Source organism: Lonchura striata, chromosome 7 (genome assembly GCF_046129695.1).
Source record: "Lonchura striata isolate bLonStr1 chromosome 7, bLonStr1.mat, whole genome shotgun sequence".
NCBI lineage: Eukaryota > Metazoa > Chordata > Aves > Passeriformes > Estrildidae > Lonchura > Lonchura striata.
This window is the reverse complement of record NC_134609.1, coordinates 18,105,149-18,122,455: the sequence shown is the minus strand read 5'-3', so window position 1 is coordinate 18,122,455 and position 17,307 is coordinate 18,105,149. Positions and strand designations below refer to the sequence as shown.

General features: G+C 38.2%; 1 protein-coding gene across 2 annotated transcripts in view; it reads left to right on the top strand.

Annotated features, from left to right (window-relative positions):
• The window catches only part of ADGRA1 (adhesion G protein-coupled receptor A1), a 253,537-nt gene extending 238,811 nt beyond the window's left edge, over positions 1–14,726 (top strand). For both annotated transcript variants that reach the window (XM_021536446.3, XM_021536447.2), the window contains 2 exons: positions 6,915–7,010; positions 10,169–14,726. In XM_021536446.3, the coding sequence (XP_021392121.3) occupies positions 6,915–7,010; positions 10,169–11,390 (1,318 nt within the window). In that variant the 3' untranslated portion in view covers positions 11,391–14,726. The remainder of the gene's footprint in view (positions 1–6,914; positions 7,011–10,168) is intronic.
• Positions 14,727–17,307: the final 2,581 nt, after the last annotated feature.

Genomic DNA, 17,307 nt, shown 5'->3' with positions numbered 1-17,307 from the left:
TCCAATAAAACAGGGAAAAAAGTCAAGGTGTCTTTTTACTTCTTCAATAGAGTAGGTCCTCAATTAGTCTAAAAGAGTCTCTCTCACCAAGAGACAATACAGTTATCTCTATGTAAATGAATCTCCTTTCTCTTCTAAATTTTATCTGAACATTTTGTTTAGTTCCTGATTTAATTGTTTATCTTTTTGTTACATGCATTATTATTTTTCTGTCCTTTCTGCTGGCTTAGACTGTCCCATGTGATCCTGGTAAAGCAAACTGCAACTATACTATCATCCTGTAAATTCCTTTTATCTGCAAAATTCTGGACAATTCATAATGGCCACACTCTCCATGAAGGGTGTTAGCTGAGGAAGATGAATGTAAATCACTTCAGTGAAGCCTCTTGGGTGCCTCCACCAGCAGGACCTGAACTCTCACCCTGCCTGGCAGAGCTTGAGCCTGGTCTGCCGTGGGTGGAGGGGCAGAGACACAGAGGGAACACCCAGAGCAGTGGGCTCGCAGCAGAGAAGCTGTGGTCAGAGAGAGAAAGCCAGAGAAGCTTTCCCATGAATTCATCTGGGAAGTTTTAGGGAGGTACAGAGAAAAAATGGTAAACAAATGGTAAGCAATGTGCAGCTGGTGTTTTGAACAAGTTGTTTTTCTCATGAGGCGTTTACCAGCGTGTGATTCTTTAATTTGGGTTACAGGTGTTGTTGAGAACCAGTCAGGTTCTGGGTGAACAGTGTTGGTTATAAATATTGTGAGAGTGTAATTAAGATAGTTTTCTGCCTTCTGATTCTGGATGGAGTGTCTCACTGTCTTTCTCATTCCTGACCCAATGGTGGCAAGAAATGAATGGGTTTGAAGGCGTTTGTTAGGTGAGGTTTCAGATCTTCCGACACTGACTAACATTGTCCCACTTTATTGCCCAGGTTCCCAGGACTCTTTAAGGACAGATGAAAAAGGGTATTTAAACTCCATTCTCATGGCTAATTCTAATAAAAAAACAGAGGCTAGTTTTGTCTAATGGAGGCATGAACATCCTAAGCTGAGCAAACAAATCTGCAGTGACTTTGCTTAATCAATTTTTTAAATTCGTCTTTCTGTGGTTTAATGTCTGCCTCGAAATAGAAAAGATTATACATATTCTCAGAAGGACATTTTGACAATTAATTAATTAATGTTTGCAAAGCTCTTAAGTTGAAATAAGATCTAGATAGAAGGGGTATATTTAAACTGAATTAATAATTACCTGTCCAGTGACCTTTGTTTCTCCTGTGCTGAGTGAAATATCTTATGGAAAAAAAAAAGTGGACTGTGAATAGGCAGTTAAAGAGAATAACAATAGTGGCACATAAAAGGTGATAAATAGCGTTTTCACATGACCCTTACTTCTGCTTGACTTGCAAAAGTAGAGTTTATTTTAGCATTATTAGTAGATTCTTTTTATTTGTTTGTTTGTTTTTAATCTGTATTCTCCATATTTAATCTCTTTTGGAGACAGGAGAAAAGCACTGATGGAAACATAAGTTCTCTTCAAAAAGATCATTGAGAAAAACAAATACAGTATTCGTAAATATGTTTTTAAGTCAAGACTATCTGGGAATAGGATTGAAAATTGTTGGATTTTTTTCCTAAAGGAAAAGTATATTCTCAGAATCCTGTAATTTCTGAAAGTCTTTTTTGTATTTTATCAGAATTCCCAGGAAAAAGGACCACAAAACTATGTCATGCATGAAAGATTCAGGAAGAATAATTTGAAAATCAGGCTCATAAATTCAGCTTTCTACAGAGCAGCTACTTGTCTGCCTGCCTCCTGGGTACTTGAACAGTGGCATCTGGTTAGCTCTGAAGTTAATGACCATTTTCTATATGAATTATTTTCACAAAGATGTTAAAACCAAATCCCAGCTCAAAGAAAAAGAAAAGGGAAAGTCATCTTGCTGTGACTGTTTTTTTATTTTCATGTTTATTTTGCAAGTGGCTAGTCTTCCTGTATGAACTGTGCCTTAAACATAAGTAGAGCTAAATTGATTTTTTTTTTTTTTTTGATACTGCAGGCAGAAAAGAAATTAATGCTTCAGTGGTTTCTTTATATATACCTAACATGTACCTTTCTAGATTTGTGCATGCAGAGAGGAATAAAGCTAAATATATGTACTTCTTAATCAAGTAACATCTGCAATATTTGAAGCCTTTTAAATCGTTTCCTGATACATTGCCATTTTGCCAACCTCTGCAGAAAAAAAAAAACCTTATAGTCAGTCTTGCATTACACCCATAAAGCAAAGGTCAGGTCCTTTTTTAGAAAAATTCAGAGTCAAGGTTCTTAGTCTGGAAAAAATTTGCACTAGAGAATAGCCAGACACTCAAGCAAGAAATTTACCACTGGGTAGAACTCTCCTTTTACTTGCTGACTTACTGAGTAACATTTATGAAAATAAACTTCGCAGAATATACTGTATGTTAAGTTATCAGAATGGATGCTGCCTGCAGGCCATTGCAGGCATTCCTGCTGACATTATCCTGTTTCTATCAGACTGGCTGTGTAGCTCCCAGAATTCTGTGGTAGAGTTCGCCTGACGAGAGGAGCTCTTGCCGAAGGGAGGCTGGAGAACAGTAAGGCAGGATGTCAACAGAGGGGCATCTCCTCCAGCAGTGTCTGCTGCTCTCTTGGGGGCTTGTGTTTGTGTCAGTGCATGTAAGAAAAAATACTGTACTTGCGTGTCTCAGGCAGTCTCTGCAGCTGAAACTTGAGGTTCCCTGTAATGTGCAAGGAAGGTGATTCCTGCAGATCCCTGCCCATCATTTCTAGTGTCTGCACAGCCCGGTGTTCAGGCTGTAGGTGTTGCTGCACTGCAGCTGAGAGGTGCAAGTGCATCCTGCTGAGGCCTTCCAGGCTGGTTTTAATCTAATTAGCTTGGATAACAATGTTAGTGAAGATGTGATGGAATGAGCTTCAGTAAATAAATGTATGCTGATGTAAAAGCCTGCTAGGAATCATCAGGACATCCCTGGGTGGCCAGCAACAGCAATTACAAATTTGAAAACCTCTTCCCAAGGGCTATTGAAGCAACTTGGCAGTTGCTTCAAAGCCCCAAATCATCCCACTGATAGTTTATAGTTTTCCCTGTAAAACAATTTGAAAATATTGTATAAGTTAACTGCTTGTCAAGATAAAATTATAGCTGGAAAAAGAATTTTTGTTTTCTCCCTCGGGTTCCCTAGTTATTAAAGATTTGCATGCATGGCTATCATGACCACAGCCAGTCTGTCTGTCTTGTCTGCCTTCACCATAACAGTCACATTGCTCTTCTTACTGCTGCATACAAGGTTCCAGTACTGATAGTCTGAGTATCACTTCTTTGTGCTCTTGAATGGTAGAAGAGTAACGCAAGCAGATTAAATTGGCTCAGGGTTACTGCATGTTCTCTTTTGGTGTAATGAGAAAAATTAGAAAATCAATTCAGAAGTAGAAAAGGTAATTGGAAGACAAAAGCTGTTGATGGAACCAAAGCACATAGACCTTTACAGCTTTAAAATTCTGAGATAGTCATAAGAGGAAATAGTATATAAAAGGTAGGTAAACAGTATAGGAAAAAGATTGATTTTTTTTTATAAGAAAATATTCTTGGAGTGGGGGCAAAGATAGTTGAAAAGCATGTATTTGGTCAGTCTACAAGGTTCACACTTCTGGTACAGCTTTATTACTCCTTTATTCTGTGAGCAAGCATTACTGGACAGGAGCATCGCCCCTTCCTTTTCCTTGTGTATGGCTGAGTCACCAAAAATTTGCTGCAGCAGCATAAAATGCAGAACCAGCAGTTCTGCAGTTACAACCCTTAACTTTAACTGGGCTGGAAAACCTGTTCTGTGAACAAGCCCAGGTGGTACTATTCCAAATATCAGTGAATATTGGTGTTAGGGCTGCACAAGGGAAGAGCCCATACAGGCCCCTGCACAAGTCAGGCATTGGCAAGGTTCAGCGAGTCCTGGGAAGGCACCATCCTGGTCAGGGGATCATTCAGATGACATTGTCTTGCTCCTGCCTGAACTGAGAGAGGGGCAGTTGGGTTTCTTGGGCTTGGAGACAAAATTCTAGATGCCTTGGTTTGCCCAGTCCCTTGATGTACAGTAACAGAGAGGTGCCTTGTCTATAAACATAGGATGGGAGTTAAGGAGTGTCATTTCCTGCATGGCCTTGAACGCCTAATCTATCCTTATTTCCTCATCTGTACAACAGGAACAAAACTGTTTATTGACTGCACAGGGGGCTGTAAGGTTAAATTAATTCATGTTAAAGACCCTTTGATTCTCTTAGATAAAAGGTTTTCTAGAAGTATGAAAAATAGCTATTTATTATCTACATTTTTGTCACTTTTTATTTATGCCCTATCAATTCTACTGCAGCTTTTTCTTTAGAATTATTTGCTTTATCTCATCTGCATGAAGAAGAAATTGATAACAACTAATGATGGCATATAAAGTAAAGCTTGAAAAGTCTGGTCTAAATGTATTACTTCCTCACAACTAACATGTATATGGAACTTCTTGATCACTGTCTTTTCTTTGGTGACTTTGCAAAAGGGTCTTTTCTTTTTTGATACACTGTTTAAGGTATCCATGAGCTCACAGAAATGAACAAGAGCATGCACTTCTGCTCTTACAATTAATTTAACTTCTGTATTTTTAATTATATTTTATATTCTATTCTTTTATTTTAATCCTATTCCTCTCTTGCTGACTTTTCTTCTATTCAAGAATCCTGAACCCAGCAATGAAGAATCATGTGTATACACTGTCACTTCTATTTGCTATTTTCTTTTTTTTTCCCTCCCAGTGAGACGGGGGGGTGTGTGCAATGTGATGTGCTGGATATCAGTACAGTGCACCTCAGGTACACTGAAACATTTGACTTCACCTTATGTTGTTTCTAGAATGTATTTTCTTGCTCTTAGCTCTGAGCCACAACAGGAATTTGGCCATAATTTGCCACAGTTCTGCAGCACTGTGTGGCTAAAGCGCTTCCAGAACATCTGTTGCTACTGTTGTGTTCAGCAGCCTGCTGAAAGTGTGAGCTGGAAAACAGATTATCTAACACCCAAATACTGGATTGTCTAAAACTTTAGATAAGAATTGATTTATATGTATGTATCCAATCTGTAAAAAGTGGTGGCACTGCAAAAAAATGAAATTATAGGTTGCATTTTAGGTAAATTCTTTGGTGTAATCACTTCAAATGAGTTTGAAGTGCAGTTTCCTGTACTTGCTTCTGTATTGCTATTTTTTCTGCTGCGTACTATTTCTTAGATAAATTAGGATTAGCTTTTCCATGCCTCATTGCTGTACCCCAGTAATTTCCTGAATTCCAAAAATGCCATTGAAAATGTCTCTGTTAAAAATAATAAAAAGCTATTAAGCTAGCTTATTCTACATGCTCAAGTCAAAAGATATTTACAATCATTAAACTGCAGTGGATGAATGGATTTTGTAGGAAGACAGCTTGTTCTTTGGAATTTGTTGAGCTCTTCAGAATAAGCCAAGTTGAAGAAAAAATATATACTCAGTGACTTTGAATTTATAAAATCTGAAGGGCTTCCAGATGAGTGCAAAATATGATTTTCTCTGGTCTGTTTACTGTTTAGACCATTAGGACAAAGATTTACTGTAAATACTAACATGAAATTTTCTGAAGCCTGATCCATAATTCTGCTTTGGAAAGAGGTGGGAAAAGAGGTTAAGAAATTCTGACACTAATTCTGGACTTGAATTAAGTGCTGATTTATTTAGTCTTACTATTGCTCTGTTTCTATAAAAATCCTACCTTGCAATGAGTGTGAAATTTCCTAATGTTTATAATACCTTATAGAAAACTAGTAGCTAGACTGTGATCAGAATGTGTCCCACATGTTACCAGGCTCCTCCTAGACCTGAGGGACACAGCAGCAATGAGTGGGAAGTGTCTGTATCCTTGCATACTCTTTCCACACCAAAGAAGTGGCTTAAAAGGAAACTAATATTGTCTGCTGACAGAGGAGCATTGGTTAAGCCAGGAAATGAGTCAGGATTTCAGAGAACCAGCTGAGCTCCTGGGTGCAGTGGAACATTTTCCCCTTGCACTGAGCAGTCACTTCCAGCTGCAGGAATGGGGGCTGGTGCTCTCCACCTCGGAGACCAGAGCAGTGGAAGTACTGTGCTCCAGGCATAATTCTCTGTTTTTATTATATAAATGGAAATGTGATGATGGTTCATTTTGCTGAATTTGGACATAGGCATGAAGGATGGCAAATTCAGTGAGATCCCCTGGGACTTCAAGGTACCCTTATGATCCTGCTTTGTCATGGCTGCTGCATCCACGTCCTTCAATGGCATTTAACCAGTTAAAGGGCTGTGAAACTCTCTGTTTTCTGTCTCTCAATGCAAGTTTTTACAGAAAGACTAGCATTTTTCAGATCTTGCTGAAGCCTTGGAAGTGCTCATATTTTAATGTATTTGCAAGGCTGGGCATTGAATGAATGAAGAAAAATTAGGTATATGCAAAATCCTTCTGATTTCTTCAGATTTTTTTCCTGTGAAGAAATAAACCAAAATATTTTACCAATTGGACTGCCCCTTTTCTTTTTGGCTAATGACAATGTTTTGTTTTTCATATTGCATCAATAGTAGCTACATTTACTGAAATTGTAAATCAAGTGTTTGTTAAAAGTGGCTCCATATAAAGCTTTCAATATTAAGCTTTCTGCTCTTTGCTTCGTAGAGTACAGTTCTTACTGTGACAGTACTTAATTCTTTGCTTTTCTGGGTTTAGGGACTTCTTTAATATTTCATCAATATTATATTCCCAAAATACTTGAAGAAGATACAATTATTTTAAGAGTATTTTCAACTACAAGTCAGGCAAATTAAAATATCAGTTATTATCTCTCCACAGATTTTACCTGATTAGTGGTGGAGTTCCGTTCATTATATGTGGGATTACAGCAGCAACCAATATCAATAATTATGGGATTGAAGGCAATGCACCATAGTAAGTATAAACTACTATCATAAAATGTTTAAGGAAAACAGATTCTGTTTCTTATCTAAATAAATGTACCTGACTTTTTAAAGGGTACAGGCATGCAATTTGGGATGATATCTGTTACAAAATTGTATTAAATATTAGCTGTGAAAGAGCAATGTCTTAATCTGGAGCTTGCTGCTTCACCTCCAGCTATTTGACTCCATTACTGGCAATACAATCACCTTTCATTTACAGAATTACTCTTCATTTACATCTGAATAAGTGAAAGATATTAAAAATACCTAATGAATATCATATCTAATGCAACTATTATTTATTCAAATATTTTCATTTCATTATCTACCTTGATTTTACACCCTTCTGACAACTTAAAGCAATTTACAAATAATGATGTAAGAAAAGTACAAGTAAAAATCCCTTCCCCACTTCTTCCGCTCCTGTCCCTCCATAAAAACCCAAATATTTTGGATTTTCACCACCTGGAAATGTTCCAGTCACAATGTCTGGCAACCCCGTAATGATCCTTTTATATCCTTGTGTGTAGGCAGGTGTTCAGTAGACCTCCACGAGTGCATCAGGCATCACATTGTTATTCATTCCCAATTCTTGGCATGGGAAGCATGAGGTATCCATAAGTACATGTAGTCTTTCCATAAAAGCATAGCAAAAAGTGAATTAGACTGCAACATTAAATGCAGTGTGTGCAACAGATCAGCATGGCAGTGACTGGCATACAGTGATTGGATATTTTAGTACTCTGGCTGCACTAATACTCCAGAGGACATCACTCTTAGTTACTGCTTTGAGCATCTATTGTAACACATTTGAAACTGGTTATGTTCTGGGCATGAGAAGTGGCAGCCAAGGAGAATGGTTCATAAGTGAGCATCTGGCTCCTTAAAGGCATTTTTATAGGTAATTGAAATTTAAATTCCAATAAGAAATCAGCTCATACTATGGCTAACTGTATGCTCTGCCTAGGGCCAAACTCATGTTTATATATTTATTCGATTTTATCCAATTAAACAGCCAGTTTATAATCAACAGTGTATTATAAAGCTCTATTCTTTACATTCATAAATATGAGACATTTTTCATTTTGCTGCAGTTCCTGGGGTTATACTTCTTTAATCATGTTAATGTAGCAAATCAGTACCTGGTGCCACAGTGTGCACAGAAAACAAGGGACAGATGAGGAATGGTTACAAGATTGAGTAAAAAGCTTCTAATTCAATGGCAGCATAGTGAGTTATATGCCTTATTCATTTTTTATGGTATTAGTGAAGTAAATGTAGATGCACAAACTTGAACTTTTTTGTAAAGAACGAATTTTGTAAGTGATCCACAATGAGATTCTACTTGAAATAGCTTCCCATGAGACTGTTCCACTTGGGAGCATTCCACTCTCCACTTTGCATCAAATATGCAGCATTCAAATGTATTTCAAGTATTCACGTAGTTCTGTGTTCTCTGCTTACCCAATTAAATGTAGGTGGTTATTTACCTATGTTTCACAAATATCTTTCAGAGGATCTGTTCTTGTGCCTGTCTAACAGTAAATTGTATACTCTTTGGAGTGTTTCTAAGTTCATTAATATATGTGTGTATGTTTCTGTTTAGGTGGGAGATTTCAAAAATTCAAAGTCATTATTCTGCAGTTTCTTACTGTAAAGTCCAGTGGGACTGCCTCTATTTAGCTGAGAAGTTCTCAGCCTGGGAGAAAAAAGTCATTCTGCCCTTTTTATAGTAACTTGTAGATAATTCCTGGCTTGACAAGAATCTGATAGCAGAAGTTTCCTCACTGGAACTGGAGAAACTGCAACTAATCACACATGCCTAAATGAATATGAAGTGTCACACAGTGTCATTTTTAGAGCTGGAATCATCATGACAGATCACCTGGTCTCTCCTTCTGACCCAGTGGGAAATTATCCATATCCAAACCATTTCTGACACTTATTTATCTGAGATACTTTAAATACTCCCATAATGGATAGACCACATTTCATTCCAACAGCATATTATCCTAATTGTCCTAACAGCTAAAAAACTTTTCAAAAAATCTAGTTTAGTTCTTTCTTGCTGCAGTTAAAGCCCATCACTTCATGTCCAAGTCCAAGAGACAAAGTAACTTATTCCTCTTTCCAGAAATCCATGCAATATTTGGGATACAAGAACCTAGTAGCACCTGTACTATGCTATACTGCCAGCACAGATCTCTGTCTGTAACAATGGCTAAAAGCAGATCATAGAGAAGAGTCAAAATAAGGCAGATATTCCTTCTCCCTCTAACCCATGTTATGCCAGTTTCCATCTAGGATTTCATTAGTGTTTTCTTCTCCCATGTTTGTTTGATCAGATCATTCATACTTAAGACAGTCCTCTCAGACTCATGCTGGCCTGTGAGCTACTTTAAGCTGCTCTAAAACAGTTATGATTATATTATTTAAAGCCTAGCAAACCATGATCATGTTACAATGATACTACGCTAGTAACATAATGAAAAGAGATCATCAGTTTCCCTAATTTTTCTGAGGACATTCAAATTTACATGGATGAACTCCCAGGAATTGTAGAAACAGTGCAAAATTCAGAAATGGCATATATCTCTGAGGTCTGCTGACTACAGAAAGTGGTCACAGTTCAACTGGAAGTCTTTTCATCCTCTCTTGGTACTCAGGCTGTCCTCAGGCAAGAAGAAAATTCTGTAAGAACAATCTTCAGGCTTAAGGATTTGTAGCAATATTAATTGATACAAACCACTGAAATGTGTACATTTCTATTGCTCACATAGAGCGTATAAACTATGCCTCATTTGCTTTTTAATCAAAGTATTAGTGCTGACATTTTTAATAGTAGAAAAAAAGGTTGACATAAATGGTCTTACACTTCACTGCAGTTCCAGAGTCTAAACTGACCTACATTTCTTGGAAATTTTCAGTTTTAATAATCTGTAAATTATACCATATATTTTATTCTATTAAAAAATTAGAAAGTGATGCCTCAGCTGAATTAATATTAAAGACGGGCTCCCTCTCTCCACAAGTTGAACTTCTGAGTTGTGTCATACTAGTCAGACAACAGTCACTTGTCCATCACATCTAATGACATCTAATGTGGGCTCTGAAATGTTCTTGACTCTCTCTTGTTATTGTTTTCAGTTGCTGGATGGCCTGGGAGCCCAGTCTCGGTGCTTTTTACGGGCCGGTGGCATTCATTGTGCTGGTGACCTGTGTTTACTTTCTCTGCACGTACGTGCAGCTGAAGCGCCATCCTGAACGCAAGTATGAGCTGAAGGAAAAGACAGAAGATCCGCAGAGAATGCCAAGCACTGACATGGGCCATGGTCATATTACAGACTCTCTGTCCGTTCCCCAGGCAACCTGCCCTATGATTTCTTCTTCCTTATTGGAAAATGAGCATTCATTTAAGGCTCAGCTTCGAGCCGCAGCATTTACTTTGTTCCTGTTTACTGCCACTTGGACCTTTGGAGCACTTGCAGTATCTCAAGGCCATTTCTTGGATATGATATTTAGCTGTCTTTATGGAGCTTTCTGTGTGACCTTGGGGCTTTTCATCCTGATCCATCACTGTGCAAAGCGAGACGATGTGTGGCACTGCTGGTGGTCCTGCTGCCCATCCAAAAGAAACACCTACTCTGTGCAAGTCAACGTGCGCCCAAAGGTCAACGTCAACGGCGACACCCAGGTTCACTCACCTTGTCTGCAGGAATCTCCATGTCCCAGCAAGTCAGCCGTGTTCAATCACCCGGCAGCGAGCCACTGCAAACTCACTAACCTGCAAGCAGTGCAGAACCACGTTAACTGCCTGTCGCCCGTGACACCGTGCTGTGCAAAAATGCACTGCGATCAGCTGCTTGATGATGAAGCTCACATCCATGTCCACAACGAGGGAAGCTTCAGACCCAACATGCACATTCACAGATGTCTGAAAAGCAGAACTAAGCCACGTTACTTCAGTCGGCACAGGTCTGCGGGGGAAAGGGAGTACGCCTACCACATCCCCTCGAGCATCGACGGCAGCATCCACAGCTCCCACACAGACAGTCCCCACAGCACACACGAGAGCCAGTCGGGTCACAGGCGGGCCTGCTGCTCCAAGAGTGATCCATACCCTACCGTCAACCAGCCCGAAAGCAGCGACGCAAGTACTGTAATATACAGCTGTGGCAAAATGCCAGACAGTGACACTGTGCACCACCCAGCTCACTTTGAAATGCACCCACGGACACAGTCATTGCCATTTAATACAACAAATCACAACGGAATTCTTAAGGGAAACATGCATGAAGCCATGATATACAGCTCAGATAGTACAGGAAATATCAAAACTGGCCCTTGGAAAAATGAAACTACTGTGTAGTTCATGGGCCCTCATAATGTGTTTTTTGCCCTAAACCATCGTTATCTTTGTTTTTATTCCAAAATAAATATGGTGATATGTTTTCGTAGCTCATCAGCAAATTGTACAGCTTTTCATTTTCTTTGTAAGTGTCAGAGAGGGATAGTGACAGTTTTAAAGTGAAATTATTTTTAAAAGAAAGTTATAAAATTATTCTGAAAGATAATGAGAAAATGAAGTCTAGACAATTGAATTAGAGAGGCAATATCCTTTTGTTATGCAGAATGATATTTCTTTAGAAACATCATTTTCATTGATTGTTTTCACTTTTTTTCTGTAGTAACTCCAGACACTTTTTATAAACATATCAGCATCTTAAACTTTTACTTATTTATTTTTGTAGAAAAATATTATTACTGTGCCATGGATTTTAATCAGAAGTGGCTATGGTAGAAATGATAAACAGGATTTTATAAAATTGCAGCTTTTTAGATATACAAAAGTGATACTGCCTCTAAAAACCTTCTGTAGCATATGGCCTGTAAAGTCATGTAATGTACAGTCTCTGTTCTGTCCTTTTTCTTGTTGGAGAGAAGTGCTAGGTAATGTCTCTGTTACATCTTTGGTGCTGTATTGGTTGTATTTTGCATGACATATGTCAGGATATACCATTTGCTGTTTTCTAGTGTTACATGTGTTAAAAAAAAAAAAAAACCAAAAAAAAGTGTGATACAAGGCTGTGACAAACCCTATTGATATTAATCTAGAGCATTTTAAATCTACAGGAGAAAGATCACTCTGCACTAGTTTAAGTGGCACAATCCTTTGTATAAGGTTATATGATAGCTTTGATAAGGGTCCACTCTAATGTCTTTACAGAGCATGCACTACTCATCGTATGTGGCACTGTGCGGTGTAATAGCAATTGTCTCAACAGGTTTTACACTTCTTTGTAAAGTATGCCTTTTAAACAAATCTTTAAGCTGTTCCACAGTAACCTTTCCACATCTGTTCAGGTAGAGCAGTTTTATCATTAACTCTTTGAGGACTACAGTTATTTTCTTAAAGTAGCTTATTCTAGTTCAGAGATACTGTATATATGATATTGTCTATTAGTTACATGATCAATGTAGTCCAGAGTTGTCAAGAAAAAGGAAGTTCAATAATTTTCTAAAACCACCTTCTTAGAATCCATCTATTAATTTCACTAGTTGCTTTCTGAAAACCCATTTCCTCCCCTAGCAAATTTCAGATTGTCTTAATCCTTTAATGCAAATTTGACCTTCAGAGAAGTTCTTTATGTTCATGATTTCTGCTTAATTGTGGGGCATTCCAGGGTCAGTAGCATTCTCTACTAACAAGGCTCTTGGCAAGATTTTTTTCATGTTTCCATGAACATCTGGACACAAAGCATCAACTCACAGTACAGAACTGCATCAGAATGATCCCTATATGAAATAAAACTGCTTTTTACAAATAGGAAGGGTGCAGAATAATAATAGATTTCAGAGAGTGAATGGGAGCATAGAGCTGTGAGAAAAATGTCTACAGTGGAAAGTGAATAGTGGATCCAGAAATGAGAGAAAAAGCACAATTCTGTATGGCCACACAAGAAAGTTTGCTGTGATGTCTTCACACAGACTTATGTAACTGCTTCAGAGAGGAAATAGAAAATTCCACTGAGAGACCATCAGTCTGCGATTCTTTGTGTATATGTGGCAGAAATCTTCACCACACTTAAGCCCCATATTTTTCTGTTATTAGCAGCTTATTAGACTCTACCTTCTCTTTTTTTAATATGTAGGAATAAATTTCCTAATAGTGTACATAAAGATGACAATTATAATTGTTAGAATGTTATAAAAACATGTAAGTCAGATGAATGTGTTCTGCAGTGTTGCAGGTGGGAATTAGTACTCAAAGGGTTAATGCTCAGTATCTGAGTGCAAGAAATCTTGTTTTTCTGTATTTTTGTAAATTTGAAATATATATTGTAAACTCCAGCAGTGCAATGTATCCATCTCAGATTGTGTATTTTTAAAAGGTGAGCAAGAAGAATGCACTAGGTGGTTGTCAAGTTTTAAGCCAATATTCACCAGTTTCATGACTGCTTCTTTAGCTAATACAAAAAAAAAAGACAAAACACTGAGCTTTATTATGTATATGCTGTATATGCTTGAACTGTCTCTAAACTAAAATACAGTATTTTTCTTTGTTTGCATACTGAAATATTTTGTTTCATAATTGTTTTCTTTTAATATTACCTTTACTTATTCCACATAGACAGTGACCCTAAATAAGCATAGACATAATGTGAAATCCACTTCTCTGTGTCTCAGCACTCTGTGTATGTATATTCTGTAACAGTAAAATTGTAGGAAGTCTGTAGACCATTATGCAAAATATCACACACACACACACAGAGCCAAGATGAAATACTCACTCTGCAAGAATCCACTCAGTAAGCTCCTTTATTCAGCTTGTGTTTTAATCACCTCTGTTATTTTGTCTGAGAGGCCAATTCCATCTTCATAATGGCTTACAAAAAAGTAAATAGGTGCTGCTTTCCACAGAATATCTTATGTGATAAAACTCTCTGAAATTCAAACATAAAATATTAAAACACTTTTCTTATTGTGTTAAAAATTAATCTAGTGAATATTTCTGGGCTAATTTGGAAGAGATGTGTTATGCAATAATCTGTTTGCATATTATTTTTTCAGAAAATATGCAGTATATCTACAGAGTAGGAGACATTATATTAAATAAATATAAAAATGTTTTGTAACATCAAATTTGACCAAAATGCTTTTTATGATTTTGACTTTTTTTTTTTCCTTAAGATAAATGAGATAATTTCAATGCTTTGGAAGTCTGGTTTTGATTTATTGTGTGGTTTTGGTCAATTATAGTCAGGGAACCATTGCTATACTTTACCTGATTTTCTTCCCTATAAAAATAAAGTCAATGAAATAACCAGAGTATGTGATATATTGTCCTAGTAAATTCCTCAAAGACACATGTAACATATTTTAGAAGCTGGTTTAGTTTTGGCGATTCATTGATGATGATAATAAAATAGTTGAACAGATTTTACTGTTCACTTTCTGTCCGAGATTAAGCAAGAGGAATTTCTTCCAAAAAGAGATAATTTTCAGAGAATGATGCAATCAACAGAAATCTGAATAGCTGGTAGCAGGATGAAAATATGCTCTTGGTGTGGTGCTGTTCTCTGCATATAGATATTCCAGTTTTCATGACTGAATTTGAAGTTACATAGGCTGCTTATGAGAAGAATTCCTACCCAGCCCCATATAATGAATTTGGGTGTAAAAATAAAGCCTACATTTTTTTGCACATTATGTCTGTTCATATGTGTTGTTCCCAGGAATCTGTTGATTGTGTCTGCACTGGCCAGAAACATCTGTTCTCCTCCACCACACAGCTGCCTGCCAGCTACCCTGTGAGCACCCTATCCAGATGTTAGCCCACCACAGGAGCTTCTCTGGGGCTGTAAAGCATTCATCCTGTCTCAACCAAAGTAAAGTTTCTGCTTGAAGCAAAATCAAGGCCACCTTTGATGGACAACACAGGCAATTGGGCAGCCCCCACTTGAGCACTAAGCAGTGAAGGCAGGAAAATGTAATGGAAGTGGATTTAAGCAGTTTTAAGCCCTCCTCCCTCCATCTCTCTAAAGCACCTGCTTGTAAGTCTACTGCCTACAGACAACTACGAAATCCAAACCAATGAAGGTAAAATTAGGCAGCTGACCTAAAATTCCTGGTTAGCTGAAATGACTGAAACAGCACAGCCTAGTTAACAATCAGAGAAGCCCAAGCTGGAAAAAACCTCTTTGGATGCTCTGTCACAAACATGCTTCAGGTTGGTTATGTGTGAATACATGGAACTAAATCATGCCTGAAGATCTGAAATTGCTGTTCTGCAGACACTGTTAAGGCTTACAAAGCTGATTTCAACTCCACAAATTCAGAAGTATCTTCCACTGTAAATTATATGTCTTTTCACAACAAAGAGATTATCTGACATTTCACTATTTGGGAAAAAGAAAGTTATCATCATGATCAGGCTAGTAACCTTTTTATCATAGGATCTTCTTTGCATGGAAACAAGAAAAAGGAGAACACCTGTACTCCCACTGAGTTTTCATTGACTATGAAAAGAAATGTCAGGCTGATGAAGACATTGGCAGCTCAGCAGCTTCCTAGCCAGAACATAAATTCAAGTTCCTGTAGCAGCATCCTCCAATTCAGAAAGAAGCTGTAGAACGCAGATGGATCAATCAGAATTCATTGGCCGAGTTTAAAGGCTGGCTGGCTGACTTCAGCTGAGCAATTTCAGGAGTAACTTGGTGCTCTAGGCAGCTTTTACTTGCTTAGTTAACTCCACAAGGAAAGGAGCTTTTGGGTTGGTTGGCTGGATTTTTTTTTTCTCCTGTGCTCAGGTAACTACTTTCTCATTAGCAATTGAATAGCTAAGAAGACTATTTACTCTACTGTGACTATAAGCCATGTTTTCTTGGTCCCTTTTAGGGGATCTGTGAAGCTGCAAGTGAATCCCTATTCCCTTACCTGACCAGTCTATTACCTGAGTTTTTTAGAGAGCCAAACAAGCAAGCATCAGTGAATTCAGGGCAATATAAGAGGGCTCACTTCTCTGCAGGGAGGGTTGAAATTTGCAAACTCTAGAGCAATCCAACCTCAAACAAATCTCCTGCCTTGAAGTTGTGCAGCTGGCCATGCCTTTGAGGTAAGGGGTTCTTTGTAAACATGGTGTCTGCATACCCCACAGGTACTGCTGTCTCTTTCCATTTTGATCTGTTTGAATTGCATAGTGCCTTGCAGCCTGAACAACAAAATGACTGACTGTTCCCATCAGCCCATCACTCTGCTCCAGCCTTTTGCCTTAACCTGCAGCACACTGCCAGGCAAGACTCTCCACTATTGTGAGTGTTTTCATTCATTCCTAGATTTGTTTCCCAGGTACTCAATAACACCTAAGGAAAGCAGCAGGAAGAGTTTATTTTGGGACTAAGGGGAATTTCTGGGAGAAGAGAAAGAAATAAAACACATTATTCATATTCTTCTCACACTACTTTTGTTGGTCCATTTGTCAGTGAGCTGTAAGCAGTTACAGTCACTTACTCCCTGATTCTTTCTATTGCAAGACCTTGTTCTCCACTAATTAGAACATAGCTGAAAGTTAAGCATTAAGCTTGATTTATACCCTCAGCAATTACTGCCCTCAGATGGATGATTTTAAAGAGTTCAGCCAAAGCAGCTGTAATGCTTTCAACAAAGAGGCTTGATGAAAGAATTTCTGTCCACAATAACACCTTTCAGTGATTTTGTAATAGTTCTGTCTTCAAGGCCCATTATTTGAAATCTTTGAGCAGTATGGCTATTATAAGAAAAGGGCATCTCTTGCTGTTTCTATAAAGTAAGTGGTTCAGTACAGATAATTTAGCCACTAAAAATATCACAATATATTACTGTGAAGGGTCTCCCCTATTAGTCTGTGTATGCCCCAACTGGGACCACACTCACTGATCTTGGGCTGCTGCTGCAAGCCCTAAAGGCTCTAAAGGACCAGCCCTATAAATGATTCACTTCAGCTGCCCTCAACTAGGATTAGGATTGAAAACAGGGGGGCTTGGTTCTTCTCTGCCAAATGCTCCAATTTGTCTCTCTTTCAGAGGCACAATGATGGAATAGAGGAGAGAACTGGCTGGTTTGTATGAGGGAGACAAATGCTGGGCTAGAAGACATCAAAAAGAGACTGAGCTTCTAGCACTGGATCGCATTGAATGGAGCAAGCTGATCAGCAGGAGAGAGGTTGGTATGGGTAGGGAGCTGCAACATGACATGGGCACTAATGGAAAAGAAAGGAACAAACTTTTAAAGAGAGACTTGGAGGCTGG